This window comes from Simochromis diagramma, unplaced genomic scaffold, assembly GCF_900408965.1.
Source record: "Simochromis diagramma unplaced genomic scaffold, fSimDia1.1 OVJJ01000685.1, whole genome shotgun sequence".
NCBI lineage: Eukaryota > Metazoa > Chordata > Actinopteri > Cichliformes > Cichlidae > Simochromis > Simochromis diagramma.
The window spans coordinates 18,333,359-18,358,197 of record NW_024387477.1 but is presented as its reverse complement, the minus strand read 5'-3'; the positions used below and the strand labels follow the sequence as shown (position 1 = coordinate 18,358,197).

General features: G+C 40.2%; 3 protein-coding genes across 4 annotated transcripts; all 3 read left to right on the top strand.

The window, feature by feature from the left end:
- Positions 1-450: 450 nt before the first annotated feature.
- Positions 451-6,603, top strand: LOC120724187 (SE-cephalotoxin-like). The gene is made up of 2 exons (XM_040016234.1): positions 451-1,897; positions 3,837-6,603. The coding sequence occupies exon 2, from the start codon at positions 3,839-3,841 to the stop codon at positions 5,510-5,512; it is 1,674 nt and encodes a 557-aa protein (XP_039872168.1). The 5' UTR covers positions 451-1,897; positions 3,837-3,838; the 3' UTR covers positions 5,513-6,603.
- Positions 6,604-12,155: 5,552 nt separating this feature from the next.
- Positions 12,156-15,606, top strand: LOC120724188. 2 transcript variants are annotated; one of them, XM_040016237.1, is made up of 3 exons: positions 12,156-12,285; positions 13,959-15,233; positions 15,303-15,606. In XM_040016237.1, exons 2-3 carry the CDS (start codon positions 13,966-13,968, stop codon positions 15,310-15,312), a joined length of 1,278 nt encoding a protein of 425 aa, XP_039872171.1. In that variant the 5' UTR covers positions 12,156-12,285; positions 13,959-13,965; the 3' UTR covers positions 15,313-15,606. The 2 variants fall into 2 exon arrangements, with proteins under 2 accessions (XP_039872171.1, XP_039872169.1); XM_040016235.1 differs by having other exon boundaries at positions 13,959-15,606.
- A 1,229-nt stretch (positions 15,607-16,835) lies between these two features.
- LOC120724189 (cytokine-dependent hematopoietic cell linker-like) lies at positions 16,836-24,716 on the top strand. The gene is made up of 13 exons (XM_040016238.1): positions 16,836-16,893; positions 19,024-19,074; positions 19,155-19,195; positions 19,324-19,334; positions 19,424-19,507; positions 19,748-19,772; positions 19,963-19,987; positions 20,073-20,148; positions 20,223-20,239; positions 20,319-20,413; positions 23,937-24,011; positions 24,181-24,336; positions 24,421-24,716. The coding sequence occupies exons 2-13, from the start codon at positions 19,065-19,067 to the stop codon at positions 24,571-24,573; spliced, it is 768 nt and encodes a 255-aa protein (XP_039872172.1). The 5' UTR covers positions 16,836-16,893; positions 19,024-19,064; the 3' UTR covers positions 24,574-24,716.
- Positions 24,717-24,839: the final 123 nt, after the last annotated feature.

Sequence of the window (24,839 nt, the reverse complement as noted above, 5' to 3'; positions counted from 1 at the left end):
GATGCAAACCACAGGTTCTGAGGACGCAGCAGAGGTCATGTGACTTTGAACCAGACCACAGGTTTAAACTGCAGCTCAGATAACGACAGAGCATCAGCACATTGAATCTACAAGTAGCAGCAGCAGTAACAGTAGTAGTTGTTGTTTTCCTCTCCTAATATTTCACTGGATGTAGTAGTACTTGCAGTAAACAAAGTAGTCGCAGGAATAATAGCAGCAGCAGTAGCGGTAATAGTAGTAGTAGTCTCCTGATGTTTGAGTGGATGCAAATGATGCAGCCGAGCTGCTCTGTCTGTTTAAAGATGGAGGCAGCTGCTCAGCTGCACCATCAGCGTCTCTCTGTGTATTTAAGCAAGCAGAACCTGCTGTCTATTCAAATACCGAGTTTCTAGAGTCCTTTCATTACTGGATGTTCTTTATCAGACTGAATGTGACTGTGGATCCACAGGTCTGTTCCATCAGGACTCACTCTGTGTTCGTCTGATTGATTCAACAGGAAGAACTTCTTCTGTCTTGTGTGATGGACGGTGGAGACAGACGTTGGTCAGGATCAACATGTGACACCATATCCATGACATTAGTGTTTAATCACATGACCAGCAGACTTTGGCTGACCAGAGGTGTCCATGTTTGTTTGGTTTTCAGCCTCTTCTGTCTCATTAAGTGTCAAGTTGGACTCATTGGAGCTTTTAGACAAATCTGAGTTTCCCAGTCGTGATGAAGTCGACGAATCCTCCAACTTAAACCACCATATACTTAGTTAGTCCCTACCCTCTGATACGAGCCACAGCAGTGCACCAGCTGCAGGTGTACTGGACCGTTGTCTTTGGTCTGCAGCTCTAACTCTGTGAAGGCTGCTGTCTGGTCTCTGGGTCGCAGCCATAGACCCAACTCTGATCACCGGTGATGATCCCTGACATGAAGGGTGGGTCGTCCTGGGCCTGTTGATGGAGATCATCACAAACAGAGACACTGTGCTGTGTTAGGAGCCTGACACCTACAGTTATACTGATTACTGATAACCTCTGCACCAGTAACAGACAGAGATATCATGTTTTCAGGATGTCTGTCTGTCCTGCTCTCATGGAGAAAATATCTCAGGAACATCTTGAGAGAATTTCCTATAATTTGACACAAACGTTCACTTGGTCTCAGAGATAAACGGATTAGATTTTGGTCAAAGGTGGAAGGTCATAACTAATGTACTGATTATGACTAATTTCTGCCAGAGGCCTAAGAGGTTAAAATGATGAAGTGATGACATTTTCTATCCAAAAGGTCAAAGGTTAGCTTCAGTGTGACATCATAACCTTTCTGTCCATTATTCAACACCATACCTCAGGAACAGAAGGGGAGACTGTGACCATATTTCCTGAAACTTGATTGGTTTATGGAGGCGTACCACCACCAGGCCCTGATTCTGATTCTCTTTGTCCTGTTGAACTAAGTGCAGGATCAGACTCTGTTAACATTAGTGTGTATACTCAGTGTATAAGAGAGAGAAGAAGGGAGGTAAAGCCCTGTCTCATGGCTACAATTCACATCTGCCATCTCCTGTACGTGGTGTTTTCTAACTGGTAAAGACGAGGTGGTTCTGACCGTTGAACGGTATCTCTTTGTGGTTTTGGTCTGTTCAGATAACGCAGTCGTCTTCCTATCATTTCTCCATATAAGGTAAACCTCTGTGCCTCCAGCTCCACCTGCTCCAAAGTGGATGAGAATCATGTGGTTGAAGGGAAGGTGTGGTCAGTCAGCCTCCTATAAGAATGACTGGTTGTGCTGTGTGGAGCTCAGAGATCACAGACCATCATCCAACAACCATCCAGACTACCTGCTGATCAGCTCCACCAGCCTCACCTTTCTGGACCAGTATCCAGCTCTCCAAGCCTCTTCCCAGGTCTGAGTCTTTAGCATTTATTTATCTAACAGGGATCGTACAGTTAAACATAGTTACATACAGATGATGTACAGAGGTCCAGGTTTATGATACCTTCAGTATCACTCTCAGATCTGCGGCTCTATAGAAAATCAATAGGCTGCAGTACAATCTGTTAATGGCTCAGTCAAACTGAGAATATGTTTGTCTTCCATCCTACAAAGGTTGTTAAGGCTGTGAATAATAATTTTAAACATGTGAGAGACCAAACATATTTTACAGGCCTAATTTTTGGGACCTTAAACATTAAAGATTCAAACCTGAGATGTGCTGAAATCTCTTTCCTGGATTCTGCCTGGTTTGACACAGATCGACCTCATTGTTTCACTTGTGTAGTGGAAACTTCAGGTTTTTTGATTCTGGGTTTCCATGCCTGAGTCTTTGACTGACAAACATGACTGACCACAGGTTGTTCACTTCTTTTACCACTTGTTGCCCTTCTGTTCATGACTCCTTTGTTCTGATATCTGGGAAAATGTTAAATACTGTTGAATGAGAACTTGATGTAAAAATGCTGCATTTCACTGGTCTCTGGTCCTTCAAGGCTCGTTTTCATGAGACAGAAACTAAAACCTGATCTTTGTTTGATCATTTAAAATCAGTAGAATATTAATGTTGGTTATAGTTAGAGAAACATTTGTCATCAGCTGCTTCATACAGTCAGCTTACAGAGAAAATATGTAACACACCAGTGAGGTCAGTATAATGAGGCTGTGATGTTATTAACCTGTGCAGGCTCTGTCCACAGTCATGAACTGTGTCATTACTTCACAGTGTTCATCCAATGATGTGAAAATGTTCTATATTTAAAATGTTAATGTTTTTCTCACAAAAACATTTTCCACAGTCGTTTCTACAACACATCATTTAAACTTTGTTCTGAAATGTTGTTTTGATGAAGTTCAAAAAATTATTCTGACCAAATATTACCAAAGATTATTGATCATGTTCAGGTTAGTTTCTCCCTCCCCTCCCTCGCCCCATGTCTCTCTCTCTAAATTATAGGTAAGTTATGGAGCAGATGTAACTCTTAACTCAGGTTAGGGAGAATTGAATAAGCCATAGATATGTAACCCTGGAAGTAATAATGAGGGACTGGCCATTCTTTGTTCTTTTTTTTCTCTGGCCATTGAATGTTTTGCTGCTGCTTTCAGCTCCAACACAGAAGTGAGATCGGAAAGCAAGAGTTCAAAGTCTGACAATATGCAGATGATGTTTTAATATATTCGTCTAAATTAGACATGTCCATTTCCTCCTTTTGAACATAATGAGTGACTTTAACAAACTGGCAGAGTACACAGTTATGTATATAGTAGATTATGTAAGTTACATGGTCTTAAACAAACTTTTCTCTGAGCAGAAGAGGTAACTTTAATGTAACCATTTCACCAGACAAGAACATCGATATGGAACAATTTTACAATGTTTTAAAAACTGCCCCTTTGTACAGTATCTGTAAATCACAGCTGAAGATTAGGGACAGATCACGGTCGTATCAGATAAATTATAGGTAAGTTATGGGAAGGCTCAGACAATAAAAACACGAGTGGCCATGGTTCAGTTGATAAAGGGACAAATGTTCCTGCAGGTCTGTGATGGGATGTGAACTCTGGTCTCTGGTATGAAGGTCAGACGTACACATCCATCAAAGGACATGATGTAAATCTTAATGAACTGTCCAATATGGGCTTCATTTGCAGGATACTGAGCTGGTTTTATGGCCCAGTTTCACAAATTTGTCCTGGACAGAATCACAGTCTGTGCACCAAACAAAACTCTCAGTCCGTCAGTCTGAATAAGGAAAACTTCTAGAAAACAGCAGGTTGTGAAGGGAGGGTGAGGTACTCTTCAATGTACAGCATTAAGGAAAATGTCCCATGTTATGTTATCTGTGTTGCAGTCATGGCATCTCCACGGTGGTCTACCTCCATGCTGTTGGCTTCACTGATCCTCCTTCTTTACTGGACGACCTCCTCTGCTCGGTCACATGACTCCACCTCCACCGACCTCTCAGCTCTCGACAGGTTCAAGAGAATCCTGCCTGAAGACACCAAAGCCAAAACAGAAAAAGGCCTAAGTGTTGTAAAAGACTCTCTAAGTGTAATGAAAGATGTGGTGGATTCCATTGGAACTGACAATATAGCAGGTGTGTTGAAGGGGATCTCTAGCTTTGCCAGGTTGGCGCCTGGCATCGGATCTCTTGTCTCTTCAATCATTATGTTGGTCTTGGTTTTTATCCCTCAGCGTGACCCGTTGAAGGAAGGGTTTGCTGAGGTGAACAGGAAACTGGACTCTCTCTCCCTCCAGATCTCCAACCTGGCAACAGATGTAGAATGGTTCAGCTACGCCAGCGTCTATTCTCAAGATGAGGTCCGCATCCTCAACGCCTGGAAGAAGTTAACAGAGTTCCGTGAGAACAGTGGGTTGGTAAAAACTGCTGAAGACAGACTCCGACTGGCAGAGATATTCACCAACTACTATGAGAACACAGCAGTTGAGGCCAGTGTGGCCAACCTCTACCATTACCTGACAGTCAGCAGCACGTCTCTCAGTGGAAACCTCAACGACCTGCTGAAGAAGAAGTTTAAATGTAGCATTAGAGAGATCGGTAAATATAACATATATTTTAGCAGCTTGCTGTGGAGGGGGATGGTACTCAACCAGCTCTACTGGGATCTGGTTGGTTTTAACCCGTCAGACAAAGAAGCTGAACAAACCAAGATGTTGAAGACCGTCTCTGAAGCTCAGATATCAGCTGTGAAGTTCTGCCTGGACAACTATAAGGAGTACATGGAGAAGGATGTGGAGGAGATCGGCAAAGCAATGAATCCTGATGACAAAGAAGCTGTCGCCGATCAGGTGAAAAAGGCTCTGGACAAGAAATACAACTGGTATAACTGGGTGGTGCTGGTGTACAACACAGGCAACAATAAAAACCACATCTTTTATAATATGCAGAATATCCCTGTTGGTAAAATCACTGTGGCTGTGGGCTACACTCAGAAAACAAAGGAAGAAAAAAAAGAAGAAGTAATAAAAGAGTTGAGCTCGTGTTACAAGCAACCACAAAGAAAACAAGTATTCACAAAAGTATTCACGGAGATGCTTGAGACACTGTGTGATGATATCGCACGGGAAATACCACGTTGTAGTCAAAAGGTTGCTGACGCTCCTGTGAGCCAGTTTGTTAAAGTGATGCACACCAACCATAAAGTGGAAATTGCTAAAGTCCCAGATGCCCTGCAGACCTCCAGTTGTCTTTCTGGCAACATAATATCAAAGATAGGTGAGATCCACATCTATTACTCCAGAACCTTACCCCTCTGCGCTCCTAATCCCTGTGAGAACAATGGAAAGTGTGAGAAGCTGCTGGACTCCAATGAATGGCTGTGTAACTGCCCAGATGGTTTCTATGGATACAAATGTGAAAAAATATTTAAAATCAGCGAGACTCCAGTGGCTGATATAAACCATCCTGTGCCTGACATCAGCACCATTGACAACAAACTGGTCAAGATGGAGTCCAAACTGGAGGAGGTTCTCAAAACTATCAAAGAGCAACGTCCCCGTCAGTAGAAGATAAACCTCAAAAACCAACCACCCATCAAGTGATTGAGCACCTGACAACAGCACTAAACAGTCCAAATATTATCTCCGGACAACCTGCAAATGAAGATGGAAGCAACTGAACATCTTCAGTTCAGTGACATGACTGACAGATGAGATTCACTAGAGCTGAAAATCTGAGACTCAAGTCCTGAAGTTTCCTTTTAGCCTTGTGAGTGTTACATTTCTTGTACAAAGATCCAGATGTTGTGAACACAACTTATTTTAACAAAATCCAAATCTAGCTTACAAAAATTCATCTTTTCAAAAAAACATGTTTTATATGAACATGATCTACGTTGTGCACAACGATCTCATGCAAACATCCTTTATAAAATCAATTTAAACTGCAACAAGTGATTATCTTGGATCCATATGTTGTGAGTTATTTTGAGAATTGTCCTGTTAAATCTTTGCAGCTGCACAACAACAACATGTGGAATGATCTGCTGTGTGTTCAGACAGTTGAGCCAAAGGAAGAACTTATTACTCAGTGTGGTGACGATGTTAGATTGTTTACATGTTTCACCCTCAGGAGTTTAAAAAAGGCGGTAAAAAGGATCAGCTCTGACTTTACAAAACATCAAAATACTAAACTAGAATTGTTGCAAAGTTAACAAACCTTAAAATAACCTGTCCTCATTGGAAAAATAACATATGTATACAAGAGAATCATTTTCACACAAAAATCAAATGGATTTTTTTTCTGGGATGAGCAGACTCTAACTTTAACTCACCTGGGAAAGTTAGTTTGTGTGGTTGTCAGGTTGTAAATGTGGAACCAGAGAAAGCTCAGACTCATCTGAAAATCAATATGTAGATTAATAACTGAATAAATCAGTTATGATTTACAGTCAATCACAAATCATCATCATCATCATCTTTATGTGCTCCACTTCTTTGCTCTTTTCTGTGATTGTAAAAGAAGCAGATGCCATGTTATTAAAAATCATCTCCAGCTTCATTCTGAGAGTTTCCATTGTTTCTGTTTGACTTTGAAGATAAAGTGAAGTTTGATTCCAACACATGAAAACAGTCAAAACTCTGATTCTCGTCATTAAAATGAAGAAGTTTTATAATGAGTTATCCTGTCAGTTTTCAGCTCAGTGTTGTTTACTCATAATGAACAGTTTTACAGTATCAGGTCTGTGGTTTGTGTAGTTTGTGGCCTGCAGGGGGCAGCACAGCAACATCACGCTCCCCTCAGTTCAGCCTGGCAGGCTCACAGCTCCACCAATCAACAAAACGCTGGAAAAATACATCATCACAAGAACAAATACTGCAATTCAGATGTTATCCAGGAAAAGATACTATCAGTAAAATCTACTTTCTGTTCAGGTTTTATCTGCATAGAACAAGATAAAAATAAAAAACCCATTCTTTGATTGGTGACACCTAAAAAAATAAAAGACAAAATAAAAGGTTTTGTCTTTTAGAAATAACTGACTGATCTGATCTTAACTGTATTTAATGACAAATCAATTCTTCACTGATTATATTATATTTCATGCATCTTTGATCATCGCTGAGAACATTTCTTCTTAATTTCTCTTTAATTGATATTTCAGACTTACAGGTTTCCATTACCATTCTTTCAATCTTCTTCTTCTATTTTTAACTTCAACTCCATAAACATTCCCGTAAAATTAGGCTCTGAGGATGATTGGACCAGAACTGAGGTCAAACAGTCAAAACTCTCCTTTAACCCCTGATCCACAATCTGGATGGAAAACATCCTGAGGTCAAAGATGTGAAGGAGTTGTGAAGTCTGATTCTGATTCTGAGAACTAATAAGGATTCAGGAGCAGAGAAAAGATGACTGTTTTAAACCAACTTTAAAAGACAGAAACTTGTTGCTGCTGCAGAAAGAACTCAGGGCAAAAAACCCAAATACAGACCCAAGGGCAGGTAAAGAGGAACCCTTAATGGATAAAGTGATGAAAAAAGGAGGCGATGAGCAGGTAGGAACACCAGGAGAACACTGGGAAACAAAACAGAGCAACAGGGGACCTCGGCTGTGTCCCAATTAAGGGTCTGCACGCTTGAAGTATGCATTTTAAGTGCGGTTACGTCACCGCCACGCGACGGCGGCTGTCCCAATTCGAAGTGTACTTCAAATGCGCCGTCGATTTCCCCAAATATCAAGCGTGGTCCGGTGCAAGCTTCGTGGTCCCATATATCCCACAATTCATAGCGCGGCGGTGGGTGTGGATAATTTTGAAGAAAAATACGGCAGAAGGGAGCGGCCGAAGAGGTTTTTCTTTTTTTTTTTTTTCAAAACTTTATTGAAATTATAACGCAACAGTCAGTCATTCCAGTTCAGTTTGTACAGTAGACATACAAGGCAAATAAGAGTAACAATATACAGTACAATGAAATAAGAAGGATAAATAAATAAAGGGAAAAAAAAGAAAAAAAAAGGGGGGGGGGGGGGTGTGACAGACTTCATAACAACTTTGTACTTGAAAGTTGTGACAGCTCATTCGTTAAACATTTCGGAATGAATTTCAATCAATGATAAACCTTTTATATTGGAAGTTAATTCAAGAGAGTTTAAGAGTTTTCTTATTTGTGTGTAGAGTTTTGCAAAAATAGCCAATAGTTACAAAAAATGTGCTCAAGCCATCAGAAAAAACTGTAATATCAGTGTCTGTCCAGGAACAATGTGGACGACACTGTCACATGATTCAATGTGGACACTTATTGCACAATGACCTGTTTCAGTTATTTATCAGTCTTTCATTTTGTTCGTGTGTGTGTGGACACATATGATTTTCAGTTAAAACCTCAGTGAAATCAGAGAAATTAGACCCAGAATAATCAGTGTGGAGAACTCTGGCTCCACCTGGTGGACAGCTGTAGAAGGACGTCTCAAAATATCTGTGGATGGAGACTCACTGCTCTTTTACAATATTCTCTTTCTAATTCTCCAATTATATCTGTTTTTCACTGAACTGTTAATATATTTATTTTCCATGTGCACATGAATGGACTTGATCATTCAGGTTCTGAATGGGTTAAACACAGAGAGATGAGAGTTAACTCCATCTAAAGCACAGAGAGCTCTGATTTATATTTCTGTAATTCTAATGTCTCAGTTTTAAATGGTCTTTGTCTTCAAGGTAAAATATTTAATGATGCATTTATGTGATGAAGAAAGATGGACACATTAAAGAAGACATAACAAACAGGAGGAGTGGAGGAGAAGAAATGATGCCACCTAGTGGCTGTTAAAATGATATCCTGATTATTTGTTCCAGTATCATTCTCCTGAGTATTATTCCTCCTACAGATGCTGTCTCTTTTTTCTCTCTTCCTCTTTTGAGCTCTTTGATTTGTATTGAAGGAATCTGAAGGATTTTTCAGCCTGAATTTATTTTTGTGTGAGTTTGGAGTCTCGATTCATTGGTAAATGCACTTTATGGATATAAATTAATCTCAGTGACTCATGTTTTTACTATTCCTCAAACTGTTGACAGGACATCTCCATCTATAAACACAGTAAGTTATTAGTCTTGGGATTGTGTATTTTTGAGCCATGGAGTTTTAATCTTTTTTTTCTTTCTTTCTTTTTTTTTAAAAACTTGTCTAAAGTCCAGAAAAATCATTTTCCTCTGATTAATGTCAGGGCTGTGCACAGTCATGTTGTGTTTTGGAAACAGGGATCATTGTTCGGTTACAGCAGATGCAGTGTAGATGTGGAAGATTAAAGAGAAAACTGAAGAAATGACACAAAGGTGAGACTTCGTTTTCACACACTCAGATATTTGGATTTTGTGGTTTTGCCTTGTATTTGTTGATCACCTGTCAGACTTTGTTTTTGAATCATTAAATTTCATAAGTATTTCCTGATATGATGATCGGTGGTTTTTCCCTACTGCCCTGTAACAGTTCTTTTTAGGGTGTTGTAATTGACCTTATGTGTGTGAGAGAGAATACAGCACCTATAGAATATCTGCATCTTCTTCTTGTCTGTTATTACTGAAGCAGCTCTGTCTGGTGGGGGTGGGTATTAAAATATGTGAACACATTAGTTTAAAGTTATTGGAAGATATAATTTATATTATTTTACAATTGTATAATTATAATTTTAACATGTGCTTTTATTGATTGGTTTGTTAAACCAGAGCTGCATGAATTTCTCTGAATTTCTTTCCAAACAATAGAACTTAGTGACTGGTTGTGACAGAAGCTGAAGTGTGTTCTGTTTGTTTTCTGGCTGTTTGTGAGCAGTTTCAGCACTTTCTCTGCTTTGACAGTATCCACTGCATCAGCTGTTAGCAGCAGTGGCACATGAAGCGTGGTAATAGCTTATTAATAATGGTAAAGCTGGGTAATAGCAGTCGTTGTTGTCTCATGATGTTTGACTGGATGCAAACCACAGGTTCTGAGGACGCAGCAGAGGTCATGTGACTTTGAACCAGACCACAGGTTTAAACTGCAGCTCAGATAACGACAGAGCATCAGCACATTGAATCTACAAGTAGCAGCAGCAGTAACAGTAGTAGTTGTTGTTTTCCTCTCCTAATATTTCACTGGATGTAGTAGTACTTGCAGTAAACAAAGTAGTCGCAGGAATAATAGCAGCAGCAGTAGCGGTAATAGTAGTAGTAGGTCGGACAGCAGGGGGAGCTGTGTGGATACGGTGTGACAGGTAGGCGCGTATGAGAGATGTAAACAGTCTGACACCGGCCTCAACTGTTCATAACTCAAAATGTTTATAACATTTTTTTCCATGTGCACATGAATGAACTTCATCAGCAGGTTCTGAATGGGTTAAACACAGAGAGATGAGAGTTCCGAAGGACTTGGCTCCATCTAGTGGACATTCTTAGAATAACTATCAGTTTCTAAAAATGGTCTTTGTATTCCAGGTTGTATTTAGCTGTCAGTTTACAGGCTGATCTGTTCTTTCATGTTGATATATTTTGTATTTAACTCCATCTAAAGCACAGAGAGCTCTGATTTATATTTCTGTAATTCTAATGTCTCAGTTTTAAATGGTCTTTGTCTTCTACGTAAAATATTTAATGATTCATTTATGTGATGAAGAAAGATGGACACATTAAAGAAGAAATAACAAACAGGAAATCTGTAGTGGAGAAGAAGAAATGTTGCCACCTGGTGGCTGTGAAAATGATTGCCTGATTATTTGTTCCAGTATGATATCATTCTGAGTATTATTCCTCCTACAGATGCTGTCTCTTTTCTCTCTCTTCTTTTTTGAGCTCTTTGATTTGTATTGAAGGAATCTGAATGATTTTTCAGCCTGAATTTCTTTTTGTTTGGTTTGAGTTGATTCTTGATGTTTTTTTAGTAAATGCATTAACAATGAACTTCATGTTGCATTAAACTGAAGGATCATCTTCAGTTTCCAGTAAGTCAGATCAGGTAAAATCTGAAAACTTGCTATCAAGTTCTGTGTACCAGGTTTTGAGGTAGGTGGTTTTGTTGTGGTGCTCGCTATGGGTCAGGGTCTGAATGTTTGGGTCTGCCTTTTTCCAAACACAGACTCAAAAGATTTATGATAATTGTCAAATCCTTAATGAATACATTTTCTGTTAAGCCCTTAGTGACAATCTTACACATTTACAGTAGAATTGTGCAGCTTAGTCCTAAAATACAGTCTACCAAATGTGCTGCTGACAGCATCAAAATCCAAAAACTAATTTAACTGTCTTCCACATTATGCATATTAGCAGAGAAATCAACATGGCAGACTCCAGGAGGTGTTTTTGTTGAGCACATTGGGCTGGACTGTGTCAAATTTCAAGTCAGTTGGACTTGATGCGACGGACGTGGCCTTTCCAAAACTGAAGATAACAAATCTGCGAAAACACAGTTTCTTTTTAAGCAGGCTTTTTAAGTTTCTAAACCTAACTGTAACCTTTGTTTGTTTGTTTGTTTGTTTGTTTGAGTTTTATGACGGGTTCGGATGATGGCAGTGGGTGAAAAGAGACTTTAGATAATCAGGAAAAAGCAGGATACCTAAACAAAAACTTGGATGAAACAGTTTTTGTTCAGGTGCTCGGCATGTTGCGTCATGTCACTGGGCAGAGGCTGGTGTTGTGAAACCTTGTGCATGTGTGCACGTGACATAGAGGTGGTGTCTAAATGTTGTTTTAGAGACTTGGGCCTTTTCCCGTGTGATGCTGATTTTTTTTTTTTTGCTATTGCCTGATTTATGAAGGTCAGCAACCTTTTGTCTTATTTCATTTGTGTCATTTCATCTGATCTTCCTCACATTGATGGAGGACTGAGGATGTTTGGTCTGTTTGTGTGACATCGATGACCACTGAAATCCTAAAGACTCAGGTGTCCTTAAAAACAAGTAAAATGTGAACATACATAAAAACAATGTGTGTGTGTGTTTGGTCTCCAACAGTGTTTATGTGGGTGGTACATGTCAAAGATCCAGATGGATGTAGGAGCCAAGGTTTCCCAGCACAGCATTGGACTGGATCCAAATGATCAGTGTCATTCATCACCTCACATGTCAGTGGTTTAAAGTTGTGGCTGATCAGTGGATCTATATGGTCTTCCCAGAAACACTTGGCAGTAATTTACAGTCAAGCAAACAGAAACATTGACCACTGTGTTTGAAGAAGGCCCTCTGTTCTGTATTAACAGAGTACAAGGTCTTCCAAAATGGTTCAGTCCAAGATTTGAGGCAAACACCATGTGTATAAAGAACGTCAGCCTCAAACAGCAGACCGCAGACGATACAGCAGATGCAGCAGACTGTAAGTTGGTGTTTTTTCCTCCCTCTAAACTGAGATCATTGGATTTCAGAGATTAACTAACACTAATAGCTAATAGATGCATGGATACAAATTTAACCCAAATTATTTACTCAAAGCAACAGAATTCATCATCTTGGATAGATTTAACAGTAAAGGATACTGTAGTTATTTTACTGTTGTATAAAGCTAATACTCAACATTAAACATGTCCATTCCTAGAGTGATGCATTTGATTTACTTAAGTTCATAAATATGTAACATGGTGTAATTAAAAAAAAACTAATGATAACACAGATGTTTCCAGATTTTAGAGATCATTGAACAGTGTTAGAAGGAGATTGTTTGATTCTAGTAGTCACTGTTTCTTTAATCCATGATCGCAACCAGTTTGATCGCAACCCAAACTACCATCAGCGTCTCACTGTAACAAAGCCCAACAATATGAGCAGACATACGTCAGTTTGGTGTTGTGTTTCCTGCTCTTACTGATGTATGTATCAGCACCGGCTCCCCTCAGGGCTGTGTTCTTTCTCCTCTGCTCTTCTCCCTGTACACCAACTGCTGCACCTCCACCCACCAGTCTGTCAAGCTAATCAAGTTTGCAGATGACACCACCGTTATTGGACTCATCTCGGACGGGGATGAGTCTGCCTACAGGAGGGAGGTTGAACGTCTGGTGTCCTGGTGCAGCCACAACAACCTGGTGCCGAATGCCCAGAAGACAGTGGAGATTATTGTGGACTTCAGGAAGCACACAGCCCCACTCCCCCCCATCATCTTGACTGACATCCCCATCCCCTCTGTGGACTCATTCCGCTTCCTGGGTACCACCATCACCCAGGACCTGAAGTGGGAGCCCACCATCACCTCCGTCATCAAGAAAGCCCAGCAGAGGATGTACTTCCTGAGGCAGCTGAAGAAATTCAACCTGCCAACACAGACGATGATGCAATTCTACACCGCAATCATCGAGTCCATCCTCACCTCCTCCATCACCGTGTGGTACGCTGGAGCCACTATCAGGGACAAACAGAGACTGCAGCGTGTTGTGCGCTCTGCTGAGAAGGTGATTGGCTGCAGACTCCCATCTCTGCAGGACCTGTACACCTCCAGGACACTGGGGCGTGCAGCTCGGATCTCAGCTGACCCTTCTCACCCTGGACACAGTCTGTTTGACCTGCTCCCCTCAGGCAGGAGGCTCCGGTCCATTCGCACCAGAACCTCTCGCCATAAGAACAGTTTCTTCCCCTCTGCTGTTGGACACATGAACAATAACCGTATGACTGTTCCCACCACTAACACATGACCCTACGCTGTGTCACTGCATCATTCCATGTTTGGCACTGATCACCACCTGCACTCATGTATATATCTTTCTACTTAGCACTTTTAATTCTTATTCTCATGTATATATCATGTATATATCATGTATATATCATGTATATATCTATCTATCTACTTAGCACTTTTAATTCTTATTCTTATTTTTATTTTCATGTCTATTTAAGCTTAATTTACAACAGTATTTATAACAGTATGTTTGCACTGAAGCACCGCAGCAATTTCCTAATGTTGTAAACCCGCTCAACATTTGGCAATAAAACCCTTTCTGATTCTGATTCTGATTCTGTATGATTGTAAAGAGTTGTTCTCCTCTCTCTCTTCCTCTACAGAGCTAAAATGAAGGATCAAAGGAGACTCCCCTCACTCTTCCTCACTCTTGTCCTTTGCGTCTCTCCATGGTCCACCTCTGGAAAAACATTCTACAGCCACCATGGGATAAAATGCACCGACGACTGTCATCCTCAGGGCTTATTGCAGACATACCAGTGCACAGTACACAAGACAAATGGCACAGAAGAACTACAGTACTGTTCACCAATGAGTGGGGTGGACTACAAGGGAAACGTGTGCTTTGATTGCTGTGAGCAGCAGGACCATGGCTACTACCAGTGTAATACAGCCTCGGGTTTGGGATACTGTGGAGATGTGATAGAGGACTTAAACCATTACACCTTAAAATATGGTATGCCGTGTTATGATAGCTGTGAAACGCGCGGTCAGAACTACTACTGGTGCTATTCCACAAAGGGGTGGGATTACTGCTCACCAAGAAAAAACGTTGATTACAAAGGCAACGCCTGTCGCCAAGACCATCCCTGTGACACACATGGACGAGATTACCACTGGTGCTATTTGGACAAAGGAGGCTGGGACAAGTGTGGACGAGTGGAGCCAAAGGCAGTGATTCATGAAACCATATACCAAAAACGCTGCACTGATGACTGCCAGTATTCTGGCTACTTCTGGTGCCACACTCATGGTAGCTGGGGCTACTGCTCACCTGCGCCCGACGTCACCTACAGAGGTGTGCCTTGTCGCTCAGATCACAATTGTGGAGACCATGGCAGTGGATATAACTGGTGCTACACAACAGACAACGATGACTGGGATTACTGTGGAGTCATCTCTCCTGGAGAGTGCAGGTATTCTGTGCCACGCCGCACCAAACGGCAACCCGAGGAACCCAATCAAACTAACCCGCCACAGGTGATCTGTACTCGGGAGGACATTGACAACAACAGGAGGAGAGTGACCATGTTCGAAGCAGTAGAAAATCACCAAGCCATCGCAGACTCTCATAATTACCGTGCCGAAGCATTAGATTTAATTAACCAATGGGACGGCCGGGGCCTGGGCCAACAGGCCAGCTCCAACTTGGTTACATCAAGTAACCTTCGCATTGACCTACAGGGTCTGTTTAACAGGAGTAATCAGCAGTATTACAACCTGCAGGTCCAGGTGAAGAGCCAAAGTGTTAGTGGAGAAAGCACAACTCTGGCACACATTGAAGTCCCTGTTGACACTCCACTTGAGTACATGCGTTTGGCCCTCAGGGAGAGTTTACGGAAGCGAGCCACGGTTTCACTGGAAGTTACTGACCAACCAATAAACAACAACAACAACAACAACAACAAAAGCTGTCCCAGACGTCATTAATATTATCACTGAAACATATGTAGCTAATAAATGAGACAGAAAACTCTATTAACTTTATTTCTTCATCAGCTGCTCAATCACTGAATTCCACATAATAACCAGACAACTGTCAGACGATAAGCCTGAGTTATTCTGAGGCTTTGTACCATCACATGAAGATAACAGTAGTCTTCCATTTTTATTTCATTTTTGTTGTAAATATAGTTTAATATCTATCAATTCATTGTGTTTCAGGCTTAAAAAGCAATTCTGTAGTGAAACAGTGTAAAATGACCAAATTAAAATTCTATATTTGTACTTTGTACGATGCATTTATTCAAACAATAATAAAGATAATGCCAAATAAACACATTTTTTTAAGACATTTCATTTCATTTTTACAGTTTGGCGAAAACAAATATTTTGTGAGGATAATATCACAAAGCCTGCGAGGACAAACTAATGATCATACTTTCTGTGGGTCATTTGTTTTAAAAAACAAAATGTTTACAACAGCTGTTCACATTAAATCCATCTCGGTTTGAGGAATTTTTAATTAGTCTGTCGCTTCAGCTTAAACCTCTCTGAGACTTTCTCACGGATTTTCACCTCAGTAACTTTTCCTATTGTACATTTTATTATTTTTATTACATTTATATTTAAAGGCATTTTAAATGTGACAAACCCACAATCGACATGTGCAGCTGCTGGAGCCAGATATAACAAACCTTCTGAATTAGCTGCTGAATTACACAAACCCACAGAGTTCACTCTTTTCAACAGACTGCATTTTGTTCTGAATAACGTTGCAAATATTGATCATTTATGGAGGTATTTGTCGACCATCTTTACTTTTAGTTATGAACCGTTCACATCGGCCTTAAACGTGATTCACAGAAGTGAACAATTTCACAGCTTTTGTACACATTACGTTTGAGCAATTCAGTATCAGACCTCCTAAAAACACTTTTGTTCTGTTGGTTTTTCAGTTAGAGCAATTATATCACATTGAATAACACTGAACACTATTCCTAACTGAACCACAGATTTTGATGTAAATTTTGTCTGAATTTTCTCAAAGCTCAGGAATAGTTACACACTGAAATTTATACAGAGGAGGAATAATTAAAGGTCAAAAGAGTTAAAGTTACCTTTATTGTCAAACCTGTTATGTGTTCAGAACATATAGAATATCAAAATGACATTTATCTTTGACCCCCAGTGTTCAGACATAAATAAGGAAACGAATAAATAAAAAGCAAGAGTATTAAAGGAGAAAAGCAAGGCACAAAGTATAAAACTATAGAAAAACTGCATATACATAAATAATTTATAATGCTCAATGTTTAATTCTGTGGTTTGTTATCAAAAGGTTTTTTGAGCCCCTGAACTAAATGATGCACCACCTGCGCAGCCAGAGGGCGCTGTTGTTCTGCAGGTCTGTGAAACAGGATGTGAACTGAGGAGGAGGAGGGGGAGGACAAGCTGGGACTGGCAGGTCAGGGAGGGGCGGGGCCACAGGCACAGAGAGAGAGAGGCACCTGTTTGTGTGATTTGGACTCACCCCTTCAGGAATAGAAGAGAAGAAAACACAAAGAGCAGGATGGTTGGATCTGACTTCTACTGCAGGTAAAACACTGTTACGGAGCCCCTCTCTGGAAAAGTTGGAAAATCACAAAATAAAGTAACAAATGAGGATAAAACAGCTTCAGAAAGATCCTGTAAAAGTTATAAACTTTTAAATAAACATTGTGTCTTTCCTAAAATGTAACTTCCTCCAGTTGTTTGATTTATGTCAGATGACACTGAGGTTTAGTAGAGACATTAAACTTTTCTGTTTTCTTCTACTGGTAGAAATGACATTATAGAATAGAACAGAACTTTTTGTCATTGTTTCCAAAACAGTGAAACACCATTTAACAGCTTCTTGAGTGATGGTGCAGATAAAAAGATAAAATTGCCTTAAAATTTAGATAGATTTAGAAATTTAGATAGAATAGATAATTGAGATCACATAATCACAAACACAACACAATGAGATCACACGATAACAATATAAAGTGAAAAAGTGAAAAATGAGTGTCAGAGGGCTCTTTCGCTCTATTTTATTTCTATTTTAGTTATCACAAAAACTGAAGAAAGAAAATTAAATGTGGAAGAAAAAGAAATAATAAAATGTAGTGTAAAATTAAAATAAGATTTGACCTGACATATGGTCATAAATGTACATTACAGATAAAGTTCATAATACATACATATACTTATATTATACATTTCAAAGTAAAGCAAAATGTATAATATATTGAGGCAAACTGGATTACATTGCTTTTATATTTTACATAAAATACTGACAACCAATGAAAACACATTTTATTTTTATTCATTCGTTTATTATTAGACATTTTATGAGAATTGATCTGTTTTATTTTTTTTCTCTGTCAGTTTTCAAAGCATGATCATGTTTCTTATTTTTCTCAGAAGACGTGGTTAAATATTTTCAGATCTTGGTGATGTGTTTTCATTGACCAGATCACATTTTTGTTTTCCTTTACCTCTTTATGAGAAAAGTAATATCATCATTTAAACTTTTAAAAATTACAAAACAAAATGAAATTGTCAGATGATGTTTTACATCACAGAGCTGTGATTTATATCATACAGAAAAGGTTCATATATAATGTATTATTCAATGTAAATGTTTAAATGTGAGGAGAAATCAGTGACATATTCATAGATCGACTTGTACAAAGCTAAACTACATTGTCTGTTGTCTCTCTGCATAGTTTTTTCTTTGAAGAGTTTCCAGAGGTGCTTGGGGGTCCTTCAGGACTCATCAGAGGTCATTGAGGAGGTTCCAGGCAGTCCTGTAGTGCTGTAGTTTATATATAAGGTTTAACTGGTTTACCTGGACTCTGTCTTTAATAGACAGCTGACAGCCAATCAGAGAACAGGATTCTCTGTTGTAATGGTTAGTTTAGTTTGGGAGTCCTGGAGAAAATAGGAAAAGTCCTTGAGGAGGAGGTAGAGACTGTTTTGGGGGTAGCAGAGGTCTTAAAGGTGGTCATGGAGGTGCTTGATTAGGTTGTTGATCTCTATGGGGAGGCTGTGAGAGGTTCAGGAGAACATGCATGGCCTTGATCTGGTTTAAGAAGTCCTTGAAGAGGTTCTAGTGGTCCTTGAGCAGGCAGCAGAGATCTGCAATGAGGCGCAGGGGGTCTTTGAGAAGTTTTCAGGGAGGTTTTGGAGGTTTTTGTTGTATTGTTTGTGGTAATGCTCAGAAACGAATGGATAGATATATTGTAATTTTTGAATGGATAGATTGACATGAAAAGTTTACCAGAGATGGCACAGAGGGCGGCATAGAGGTGACTGCACCACTGGGAAGGGCAAACATTTGAAATTAATCAACATTTCAAAAATGGGAGACATTGTCTTGAAATTCTTAAGAATATTTTTTAACTAAGCAGGATCCAGATATACCTCTCATCCATGCATGGTGTGGTGAGAAATATTCAGCCTCTAGTGATGTGCAGTCTTTGGCTACTCTTTTTTTCTATTTAATTTAATGATAGATTTACAGCTTCTGATCTCAGTAGATTTGGCATCCTCTAATACTAAAGCTGATTATTACAGATTAATTGAAGGATGCTGGTTGTCTTTAGTTAAATGTACTGTAATGTTTTCCGTAAACTGAGTAAAAGCTGATTCTGTCCCAGAAGAAGAACCTTTTCACCTTTGTCTTCTGTGTTTGAAACACAGCACCTGTGATAAATAGAGATCTGAAGCCTGGCCGACAAAAGATGAAAACAGGTAACATCTCAGCTGACTGAAATTGTTTTGTCTTTCTGGGTCACAGTTTAAATCTCATATTGTATATTCACGTGGTGTAGTTACAGATAGGAGGATCCCACCTGTGCCAAAAGGAGACCAGGTAACTTCACCTGCCAAACAATACAGTTTACTGTACTACTGTTTGTTTGTTTTTTTATCTTTCAATAAATTGTAATGCTGACAAACTATCAAAAAGGTGACCAACTTTTTCTCTTTCTAACATTACAGCACTCACAAAGGTAATTTGCTAAATTATTGTTTAAGTTACTCATTGTTGTATTTATCTGCCTTATGGACGCACTTACTGTTTGATTCTTTGTTCCTGCAGGAGTTTGCAATCACCGTCACCTTTTACCCTGGAGTTGGTCAATGTCTTGTCTGGAAAGGCTCCACAGCAAGGTTGCAGGAGAGAGTGAGTACTGTTTTATTTTGCATATAGAACCTGACACTTGTCCCAGTTCCCTGTGGTTTTAATTTGCTGGAGTTGACGATAACCCAGTGTGACTTTTTCCCCTGCAATAATGGTGTAAAGCAAAAACAACACCCCACAGTTTGTACAGTGTAGCGATGGCACCATCTGCTGGTTGGAAAGATTATCACAGAAAATGCTGGAGGCTCTTCTGACATGTTATTTAATGTCATTTGATTTCAGCAGAGAGCACGGGACCACTAGAAATGTAAGTAGCTAAAAATGCTGAACCTATTAGAAGGTGGTGTTTGCGTTTTATTCACCATCTCTTAACAAACTAAGTCCTATGAGAAATACCGTAAAATAAACATGCTTTCCTTATTCATATATACATTTGATTTTATTCTACAAATTTCACCAAGCATTGTCGTTTAACTCTCTTTTTATACTTTTAACAGGCAGAGTTTAGTTCACATATGAAAGGTAAGATAAAAATCACAGCCTCTTGTGATAAAGTGTTACCAATAATTGTTTACAACTGTATTAACACATAAAGGTTTTTTTTTAGGTCCACTCAGTTCTGAAAGTCTTACACACGGCAGTTACAGGCATTCACTGGATTTGGAGTCTCACTTAGAAAGAAGGTCTGACTTTATATTTTCTCAAGATGCTTTTTTAAATGTCTTATTTACATGCATCTTTTCTGTCTTTTATTTAGGACCCATCAAAGTCTAGGTAAGTATCGTTGGGCTCATCATTATCAGTCATTATACAGTTACTGACTTAATAAGTCCCCCCTGACATCTACTTAAAGAAAGGGTCCCATCAAAACGCCATCACCATGAATGGCCTCAGACGAAAGAAGACTTTGACCAGCACGACTTTGTCCCAATGGAAAAGCCTCAACAGGTACATGTGCTGCTACAGTCATGTTAAAAAGAAACTTTACCAGTCCCTTGTGTCATTGTGGAGGGATTTTGGCCGACTCTTCTTTACAACATTGCTTCAGTTCATTGAGGTTTGCAGGCATTTGTTCATGTGCAGCTTTCTTAGGGTCCCACCGTCTATTTTAATCAGGTTGAGGTCTGGACTTTGACTGGGTCATTCGTTGTAGATTTGCTGCTGTACTTGGGATGATTTTCCCGGTTGCATGATCCAGTTTCAGTCATGCTGCTACTACTGCACATTCACCCAGTGTATATACTATATGTGTGTGTATATATATATATATATATATATATATATATATATATATATATATATATATATATATATATAATGTTCTTCCTCTACACCCCCCCCCCCCCATTTTTGCACATGTCGAGGAGCGTGTCAGGCTACATTTCACTGTGTGTTATACTTGTATAACTATGCATGTGACAAATAATAAAGAACCTTGAACCTTGAACCCTGCTTTAGCTGTTGGACAGATGGCCTTAGACTTCACTTAAGAGTACTTTGGTATGCAGCAGAGTTTATGATCAACTGCACAGGTCCTGTGTCTGCAAAACAAGACCCAGTCATCATACCTCCACCACCAGTTGGTAAGAGGTGTTTGCACTGACATGCTATGTTTAGCATGTGGCAGCAGCAAGTATCTTTGCTACTATGAGTCACTTCAGTATTGCATAGACACAGTTTTTAACACCTATTATTCAGTAGGAGAGCTTAATTAGCAGATGCACTATTCTCTTCAGCTGGCACTGCTCCTCAACCACTTTGCTCCACCTTTCCCTCCAGCAGCTGAGCCAAGAAATTACACCTCGCCACGCCAAATATCTCCACTTTGGTCTCATCAGTCCAAAGGAGACTGTTCCTGAGATGTTGTGGTTTGTTAAGATGCAACTTTGCAGACTTGCAGCCATGCTACTACGTTTCTTCAGAAAGAAGTAGCTTTCTACTGGTAACCCTTTCAAAAAAGCCAAACATGTTCATTCTTTTTCTAATTGTACATTCAAGAGCTTTAAGGTTCAGCATGTTAACTGAGGCCTGTAGAGTCTAAGATGTAGCTCTTGGGTATTTTTCACTTATTTTGCAGCACCTAGCAATGTACAGTTTGACCTTAGGGTGAATTTCTTGGGGGAACGCACTCCTGGGAAAACTGTAGTATTGTGTAAACAAACACCTGAATAATCATTTCCAGCAAAATGCCAAAGCTTCTGTGTTTTAGAGATGATCACATGTGCTGATGATCAGGTAATCAAGTGTATTGGCATCACCTGGCTGCTAATTACCCCTTTAATTCCTATGGACACAGTGGAGGTGTATTTAATTTTTCACAACTATCCATAATTAACCCAAACTAATCCTGTAATCAAGAATGATATCCATCACAACGTGATATTAAGTAGCTTTGAATCCACTGATCAATGAACTTTTCTCAAATTCAAATCAAATTCAAATTTTATTTGTCACGTACACAGTCATACACAGTACGATATGTAGTGAAATGCTTGGACAACTGCTCGTGACCTAAAGAAAACAAAAAAGGAAAAGGCTATGAATAAGATAGGAAATAAATATGAAAAATTAAAAAGGGTAAATTTAACTAGGAAGGAATAAAATATAAATTAAGGTTAAAAATGAAATAACTGTACAACACAAATTAGAATGAAGGGTAAATTTAACTGGGAGAATAAGATAAAATATATAAATTAAAGTTGAAAATAAAATAACTGTACAACAAAATACACAATATAGAACTATATAAGAATGTATGAAGAAATATAAATAAATATATACACAATAACAGCAGCGTGATTTAAGTAATGAAGTGAAAACAATGTCCAGAATGTCCAGTGTGTGTGTAAGAACTGTATGTGTGGGTCAGTACTGTGTGGTGGTGTGATTGAGAGACCGTATCGCCTGCGGGAAGAAGCTCCTCCTCAGTCTCTCTGTGTTGGTCTTCAGGGAGCGGAATCGCTTTCCTGACCTCAACAGAGAGAACAGTCTGTTGTTGGGATGGCTGAGGTCCTTCACCATCTTCCTGGCCTTGGTCCAGCACCGCCTGCTGTAGATTGAGTGCAGGTCAGGGAGCTCGGAGCGGATGGTGCGCTCAGCTGACCGCACAACCCTCTGTAGAGCTCGTCTGTCCTGCATGGTGCTGTTCCCGAACCAGGTTAAGATGTTTCCCGTCAGGATGCTCTCTATGGTGCAGGAGTAAAGTTCCTGAGCACCTTGGAGGGCAGTTGGAAGTCTCTCAAGCGTCTGAGGTGGTAGAGACGCTGACGGGCCTTTTTCACCACGGTGTTGATGTGACAGGACCATGACAGGTCCTGCGTGATGTGAACTCCGAGGTATTTGAAGCTGTCCACTCTCTCCACTGGGCACTCGTTGATGACAGGGGTCTGGTAGTTCCTCTCCTGCTTAGTGCTGAAGTCCACTATCAACTCCTTTGTCTTACTGACGTTTAGAAGGAGGTTGTTCCTCTGGCACCAGTTCTCCAGATTCCTAATCTCCTTCAGGTAGGCCGTCTCGTTGTTATCAGAGATCAGGCCCACCACGACGGTGTCGTCAGCAAACTTGATGATGGTGGTGGAGCTGGTAGTGGCCACACAGTCATATGTGTACAAAGAGTACAGCAGGGGGCTCAGAACACACCCCTGGGGGGCTCCAGTGCTGAGAGTGGTGGAGGCTGAGACATGTCCGCCCATCCTTACTGCCTGTGGTCTGCCAGTTAGGAAGTTGGAGATCCACTGACACATAGATGAGCTGAGTCCCAGATGCTCCAGCTTGGTGGTGAGTGTGGAGGGAATTATGGTGTTAAATGCAGAGCTGTAGTCTATGAAGAGCATTTTAACATAATTCCCCCTTCTAGTGTCCAAGTGAGTGAGTGATGTGTGGAGGAGATGAGAGATGGCATCGTCTGTGGAACGATTTGGACGGTAAGCGAACTGTAGTGGGTCCAGTGTGTCTGGTAGTGAAGAAATGATGAAGTCTCTGACCAGGCGTTCAAAGCACTTCATCACTACTGAGGTGAGGGCTACAGGGCGATAGTCATTGAGAGGAGCAGGGTGGGGTTTCTTCGGGACAGGAACAATGATGGACTCTTTGAAGCATGTGGGGATCACCGACTGAGATAAAGAGATGTTGAATATCTCAGTGAACACAGGAGCTAGCTGGTATGCGCAGTCTCTTAGGATACGACCTGGGATGCCGTCTGGGCCTGCTGCTTTCCTGGTGTTCACTCTCTTGAAGGCTCTCCTTACTTCATGCTCGGAGATGACGAGCACGTTTCCGGTGCTGGCAGTATCTTCCTGTTTGCAGCCGTTAGCGCCGCTAACACTAGCATCGTTGGAGTCCTTAGCTGCAGCCTCGAAGCGAGCATAGAAAGTGTTCAGCTCGTCTGCCAGAGTCACGGCCGCGTTCGTCATACCGGTTGTTGGTGCTTTATAGTCCGTTATTGTCCTTAGTTATTGTCCTTTTCTGGCAGACCTGTGAGGAAGATTGGTACATCGGGACATGTAATCGAGCAGATGCTGAGCACGCCTTGCACCTGGTGAACAAGGTATATCAATAAGGACTCTAAATATAAAAATATAACTGAACATGTCTTAAGCTTGGGCAGATGTTAAACATAGTTATTTGGATCTATGTCAGTTGAAAGTGTAAAAACAACACACCAAAAGCACAGTTTAACAGGGGTATTCTTTTCTTTCTGTAACTCCTCCCATTAGGATGGTGCATTTTTGGTACGAGACTGCTCCACCAACAGCAACTTTGAACCCTTGGTATTGGTTGTGTATCATGAGAAGAAGGTTTACAATGTCAAAATTCGGTTTGTCGAGAGCACAAAAAAGTACGCATTGGGCACAGGATATCGTTCAAATGATGTGAGTGAACACATTTCAGAAAATGTTTCATTAAGAACCCTCAATCGCACTATATTTACTCTAATTCCCTTTATTTTTCCTCAGATGTTTGACTCTGTGGCAGACATCATCAAGTTCCACTCCATATTTCCAATAACACTTGTCAGTGGGAGAACCGCGATGGGAAACAAGTACCCAGACAACTGTGTGCTGACATTTCCTATAACAAAAGGGGATGTTGAACGGTTGCTACAATAACATGTGAACCTTGCCAACAAAGATTTGTCAATGTGCTTCTTGTGTCATGTGTGTTCACAGTTCCACAAAAACTGTAGCGCTGTCATTCTGAGCAAGTTGGGGTGGATGGATTTTGTAAAAGAAAAATATATACGTTGATCAGACGTGCCTATAATTTCTGGTTATTTTGATAATAATAATGTGCTAATGGTTTTTAAATTAATCCCATAGACAAGTGGTTCTCAAATTCTTTGGGTCCAGTGACACAAAACCTCCTATAATCAAAA